This window comes from Oncorhynchus mykiss, chromosome 16 (genome assembly GCF_013265735.2).
Source record: "Oncorhynchus mykiss isolate Arlee chromosome 16, USDA_OmykA_1.1, whole genome shotgun sequence".
NCBI classification, from domain to species: Eukaryota; Metazoa; Chordata; class Actinopteri; order Salmoniformes; family Salmonidae; genus Oncorhynchus; species Oncorhynchus mykiss.
In genome coordinates, this window is record NC_048580.1 from 56900756 (window position 1) to 56907953 (window position 7198).

General features: G+C 46.3%; 1 protein-coding gene across 1 annotated transcript; it reads left to right on the plus strand.

Annotated features, from left to right (window-relative positions):
• The first annotated feature begins 4187 nt into the window (after positions 1-4187).
• LOC110492387 (potassium channel subfamily K member 15-like) lies at positions 4188-6979 on the plus strand. The gene is made up of 2 exons (XM_021566656.2): positions 4188-5153; positions 5471-6979. Exons 1-2 carry the CDS (start codon positions 4871-4873, stop codon positions 6487-6489), a joined length of 1302 nt encoding a protein of 433 aa, XP_021422331.2. The 5' UTR covers positions 4188-4870; the 3' UTR covers positions 6490-6979.
• Positions 6980-7198: the final 219 nt, after the last annotated feature.

The window sequence follows — 7198 nt, forward strand, 5'->3', positions numbered from 1 at the left end:
TTCTTGAACATTTTTTTCTGGGAACAAACACAGTGTGTTTTAATTTGTCTCTTATTGAGCTGAGTGTGTGGGTGGGAAGGGATCACATGGCTATAAAATATATAAAAATGGCACAGGGATATTAATTATGCTTCCCTGGTGACTGCTGACTTAACTGAATAGTCAATATTTGGTTATTAGTACACTATATAGCAAAGTTATAGAAAGCAATGAGAAAAGTAACACAATGTTGCTAGTAAACCTTAAAAGCTGGTTCTCCTACTTCAATAACCAATGTACTGTTTTCTTACCCTGATCACAGCTGACCCACAGTCTATAGATGCGGGCATCACATCGATCCACCAGGTAGGCTACAAAGTGCGCCTCATAAAGAGTTATCTGTGCCAGTGGGGCCGCTCCTCACTTGGAATAATGGGCCTACATTATCAGAGTGTCAGCCTTTCCCGCGCACACGCTTCACAAAGCAAGGCAATCAAAGCAGTGCAAGTGGAAAAGCCACCTGTTTTCTCACCAGCTCCTCTACCAGGGATGGGAGTTGAAGACTAGATGAATAGGTAGTTTTGTTAACACCAGCCTCTCTACGTCCATGTTCTCCATGTAGTCAAGTGGGTCGCAAATTACAAAATGGGGTTATGAAATGTGTTCTTTTAGGAGTTTATCAACTGAATTTGGTTTAGACTAGTTTAGACAGCCGGGAAGAACTATTGGATATAAGAGAGACGTCAACTTACCAACATTACGACCAGGAATAAGACTTTCCCGAAGAGGATCCTCTGTTTGGACCACCACCCAGGACAATGGATCTAATCCCAGAAGCCGACCCAAAACAACAGCACCGCAGAGGGGCAGAAGGAGCGGCCTCCTGGTCAGGCTCCGAAGACGTGCACATCGCCCACCGCTCCAGAGTATACTACTTGCCAATGCCCAGTCTCTTGACAACAAGGTAGACAAAATTCGAGCAAGAGTGGCCTTCCAGAGAGACAGAGATTGTAACATCCTGTTTCACGGAAACATGGCTCTCTCGGGATATGTTGTCTGAATCAGTTAAGCCACCGGGTTTCTCCATGCATCGCGCCGACAGAAATAAGCACCTCTCTGGGAAGAGGAAGGGCGGGGGTGTATGCTTCATGATTAATAACTCATGGTGTAATCATATACAGGAACTCAAGTCCTTCTGCTCACCCGACCTAGAATTCCTTACAATCAAATGCAGGCCATATTACTTCCCAAGAGAATTCTCATCAGTTATCATCACAGCTGTGTACATTCCCCCTCAAGCAGACACCAAAACGGCCCTCAAGGAATTTCACTCTATGTAAACTGGAAACAATATATCCTGAGGCTGCATTTATTGTCAGCCTCAGAGAACATCATCGGTCTATACGCTGACTAGGTGGGTGAGTTTATAAGGAAGTGCATTGGAGATGTTGAAACCTACCCTAACCATAAACCGTGGATGGATGGATGGATGACGGCATTCGCGCAAAACTGAAAGAGCGAACCACCGCATTTAACCATGGAAAGAGGTCTGGGAATATGACTGAATATAAACAGGGTAGTTATTCCCTCCGCAAGGCAATCAATCAAGTGAACTGCCAGTACAGGGACAAAATGGAGTCGCAATTCAATGGCTCAGACGAGATGTATGTTGCAGGGTGTACAGGAAATCACAGACTACAAAATGAAAACCAGCCACATCACGGACACCGACGTCACGCTTCCAGACAAACTAAACACAGCTTAGCATTCAACACCATAGTACCCTCCAAGCTCATCATCAAGCTGGAGGCCCTGGGTCTCAACCCCGCCCTGTGCAATTGGGTCTTGGACTTTGACGGGCCTCCAGTGTTGTGGGGCCCCCAGTGTTGAGGGTCAGTGAAGTGGAGATGTTGTTTCCTACCTTCACCACCTGGGGGAGGCCCGTCAAAGTTGAAGGTCAGCGAAGTGGAGATGTTGTTTCCTACCTTCACCACCTGGGGGAGGCTTGTCTGAGCCTGTACTCCCATCTTCACCCATGACTGCGTGGCCATGCACGCCTCCAACTCAATCATCAAGTTTGCAGACGACACAACAGACGGCACAACAGTAGTGGGCTTGATTACCAACAATGACGAGACAGCCTACAGGGAGGAGGTGAGGGCACTCAGGTTGTTTTCCTGACACCACACTCTCTCACTCAACATCAACAAAACATTGCGCCTTCTTCACCCCAGTGTGGTGAAGAAGGCGCAACAATGCCTCTTCAACCTCAGGAGGCTGAAGACATTTGTCTTGTCACTCAAAAACCCTGACAAACTTTTACAGACAAACTTTTTTGAATCCCACCGTACCTTCTCCGCTCTGCAATCTGGTTTTCGAGCTGGTCACTGGTGCACCTCAGCCATGCTCAAGGTACTAAACGATATCATAACCGCCATCGATAAAAGACAGTACTGTGCAGCCGTCTTCATTGACCTGGCCAAGGCTTTCGACTCTGTCAATTACCGTATTCTTATCGGCAGACTCAACAGCCTTGGTTTCTCAAATGACTATCTCGCGTGGTTCACCAACTACTTCTCAGACAGAGTTCAGTGGGTCAAATCTGAGGACCTGTTGTCCAGACCTCTGGCAGTCTCTATGGGGGTGCCACAGGGTTCAATTCTTGGGCAGACTCTTTTCTCAGTACATATCAACGATGCTGCGGGTGATTCCTTGATCCACCTCTACGAAGACGACACCATTCTGTATACATCTGGCTCTGTATACATCCTAATGAGCTTCAATGCCATACAACACTCCTTCCTTCCACCCGAACAGGTGGAGTCCTTCGGTAGGAGTCGTGACACCCACTGGCTCCAGATCATCTATAAGTCCATGCTAGGTAAAGCTCTGCCTTATCTCAGCTCACTGGTCACGATAACAACACCCACCCGTAGCACGTGTTCTAGCAGGTATATCTCACTGGTCATCCCCAAAGCCAACACCTCCTTGACCAATGACTGGAACGAATTGCAAAAATTGCTGAAGCAGGAGACTTTATATTTCCCTCACTAACTTGAAACATCAGCTATCTGAGCAGCTAACCAATCTCTGCAGTTGTGCATAGCTCATCTGTAAATAGCCCACCCAATCTACCTACCTCATCCCCATATTGTTTTTATTTACTTTTCTGCTCTTTTGCACACCAGTATTTCTACTTGCACATCAACATCTGCTCATCTATCACTCCAGTGTTAATTTGCTCAATTGTAATTACTTTGCCACTATGGCCTATTTATTGCCTTACCTCTTCACGCCATTTGCACACACTGTCTATAGACTTAATTTTTTTTTCTATTGTGTTATTGACTGTACACTTGTTTATTCCATGTGTAACTCTGTGTTGTTGTTTGTGTCGCACTGCTTTTGCTTGATCTTGGCCAGGTCGCAGTTGTAAATGAGAACTTGTTCTCAACTAGCTTACCTGGTTAAATAAAGGTGAAATAAAAATAAAAATAAAATAAAAGATGCACAATTGAGAGCATCCTGTCGGGCTGTATCACAGCCTGGTATGGCAACTGCACCTGCCTCAACCGCAATGCTCTCCAGAGGGTGTTGCGGTCTGCACAACGCAAACTACCTGCCCTCCATGACACCTACAGCACCCGATGTCACAGAAAGGCCAAAATGATTAAAGGACAACAACCACCATAGTCACTGCCTGTTCACACCGCTACCATCCAGAAGGCGAGGTCAGTACAGGTGCATCAAAGCTGGGACCAAGAGACAGAAACTGTTTTTCAGTCTCAAGGCCATCAGACTGCTAAACAGACCCAATCACTGGCCACTAATAAATAGTCACTTTAACAATACCACTTTAAATAATGCCACTTTAATAATGTCTACATATCTTACATTACTCATATCATACTGTGTTTTATACCATCTATTGCACCTTGCCTGGGCCGCTCGGGACATCTGTATATGTACATATTCTCATTCAGCCTGAGCAGATGTGTGTATTAGTTAGTTGTTGGGGAATTGTTAGATTACTTGTTAGATATTACTTCACGGTCGGAACTACAAGCACGAGCATTTCGCTACACTCCCATTACCATCTGCTAACCATGTGTATGTGACCAATAACATTTGATTTGATTTGAAGAAAGGAGTTCCAATGCGCAGGTCGCCAATGCTCGCCTCCGCTAGTCGCTATCCACGATGCTGAATGTTTTTATTCGGAGAGTCAGCACTCTGTCAATATTGAGTGATAAGAGAGAGAGAGCGGCCATGTGGTCGCGCATTGACTTCGCTTTTTTACATTCCGTGGGCGCTTGGGGATTTACGTAATGTTTTATTATGTGGGCTTATAGGGTTGTGTTGGGACACTTGTTGAATGTGAGTAGGTTTGGATACTCCAATAGAAAACCAGGCGCAACAGTAACCTATGCATTTTGTAGAATAATAAAGTCAGACATTTTTTAATCTAGCCTATAGGCTCTCATATCACGCATGCACAAACTAGATGCAAACGCTGGAGGAACGTATCTTTTGGACAGAATGCGTTGGATCTCAATCATCTCGAGGACAATGATTCTCTCTCTACATTCTACAATATACATGGAAGATATGGTGATTGAACATTTTTAGAAACTGTACAGACTCAGTGCTGGAAATGTTTATTGAGGGAATAATCGAAATGTAAACGCACGTTTTTTTGGAAGGGGAAAAGAACCCAACGTTGCCTACATTTGAAACCTTCCATACACTTCCTATTTTATCTGTGTGCACCTCCTCCCCACGCTACACCTGCTGTTGGATTGATTCTACGCCACAGCCAGAGAGGCGAGAGCTAAACCACAGTGAGCACCACTCCCACCTGTAAGAGTTTCTCCGCCCTGGGGGCTTGAAGATGAAGAAGCAAAATGTGCGGACCCTGTCTCTTATCCTCTGCATGTTCTCCTACCTGCTGGTGGGCGCTGCGGTGTTCGACGCACTGGAATCCGAGACGGAGAGCTCCCGCCGACGCATCCTTGAGCTGAAGCGCACTGAGATGAAGAAGAAGTACCGCTTCTCCGAGGACGACTACCGGGAGATCGAGCGGGTGATGCTGCAAGCGGATCCCCACCGCGCCGGGAGACAGTGGAAATTCGCCGGGTCTTTTTACTTTGCCATCACGGTCATCACCACCATTGGCAAGTTTTGCTAGCTTCCCTTAGGCTACTTTTCTCATGGCTGAGTTTAAGTGTTACAGGTGTCAGGAAATGGTTTTATAATACAGTGTCTCTGCAGTGTTCTGCATCGGCAAATAGGCTACTGTACAGAAGAGTCAGCCATTTGCCTATTGTAAAGTCTAATTTAATACAGTGCACATCTATACCGAATATCGTAGCATGTTATTACTTATTCTCGGCATCCCTTAACCATTGGCTTCAACAGCATCATTATTAGTCTACAATAACACACAGTAAAGAGTAACGGTGTTCCTCTGGGTGGCCATCTATCTCCACAGGCTATGGCCATGCAGCTCCAGGCACAGATTCAGGGAAGGTCTTTTGCATGTTCTATGCCGTGTTGGGCATCCCACTCACCCTGGTCATGTTCCAGAGCCTGGGCGAGAGGATGAACACGTTTGTCTGCTATCTCCTGCGCAGGGTCAAGCAGTGCCTAGGGTTACGAAGGACTGAGGTGTCCATGGAGAACATGGTCTTGGTGGGCTTCCTGTCCTGCATCGGCACCCTGTGTGTTGGGGCAGCAGCCTTCTCCCACTATGAGGCCTGGACCTTCTTCCATGCCTACTACTACTGCTTTATCACGCTCACCACCATTGGGTTTGGGGACTTTGTGGCCCTGCAGAAGAAGGAGGACCTCCAGGAGAAGACACCCTATGTGGCCTTCAGCTTCATGTACATCCTGGTTGGACTGACAGTGATAGGAGCCTTCCTCAACCTGGTAGTGCTGCGCTTCCTCACCATGAACACAGAGGACGAGAAGAGGGACGCCCAGGAGAGGGCCTCCATCAAGAGGGAGAGGGGCCTGCTGACCATGGGGCTCCATGGAGGAGGAGGAGGACCAGGGAAAGGCAGAGGAGTGCTTAGGGTCAGGGAGAGGGACAGGATGGGGCAGAGCCGCAGTCACATCAATCTTTCCCTGCCCATGGAGGAGGGCACTAGCCGCACGAACCTCATCTCCTCCCCAGCAGAGGAGCAGGAGGATAGGGACAGGGCCAGGGGTGCCCCCTGCAGGCAGAGGCTGCATTTACAGCTGCATGGCACTGGCAGACGAAGGCCAGAGTCTCCCCTGGGCTCCTTGTGTTCCTGTATGTGCTACCGTCTGGAGGTGTGTGAGAGCCCCCTGCCTTCCCACAGGGAGCACCCTGGGTGCAACATTAACTCGGTCTACAGCAACTCCATCTCTTACAGGATCCAGAGCTGGAGCCCCAGAGACAACACAGGACTCTCGTCCCCAGGGAGCACACTCTCGCTTGGGCACTTCAGGGAGTACCCCTGCTGCCGGAGGAAGTCAGTGTAGCACCACATGGGACAGAATCTTTGTTTGTAACGGTTGGATTAATAAAGTATTTTATACATATTTTTAAAACACTACATAGGCAAGGTTTTGTAGTACACTGCAGATGCACACACTCCATTATAAATAAATTGGTGTAAAGTATTGGCAGAGGCAAGATAATCTGTTTTATAACAGGAATTTTAGAACCTATTTTCCCTAATGAAATGATTACAATGCTGTATTTATACAGGATGAATTTAAGTTGTTTTTGCGTTATAGCCGCTGGAGATGTATCTTGTGAATCAATTCACTTATTATTGTAATACTCTATGAGTTGTTTGTTTTTTCCCCAATATTTTTTTCCTCCTAGATAGTTTATTATTATTATCTGCATTATAGATTTTTTTTTTGCATGCAAATAAGAGTGGAGATGCATGATTGAGATGATACACATGGCATGAAAATTATATTAACAAAAATGTAATGATGCAAATGACTATCACTATAGATATTTGGGTATTATGATTGTTTTTTAAGTACACACACACACACACACACACACACACACACACACACACACACACACACACGAGTAAAGCAGGTCCTCAGCGTGATGGCTGCTGCGGATTCTGTGGAAAGTACTTCATATTGCATGCCTTTAATGGAATTCTGTTTTAATGAGGAGATTAATAGATAGGAATGTGAATATGGTAGCAATGGCCTTTAATTA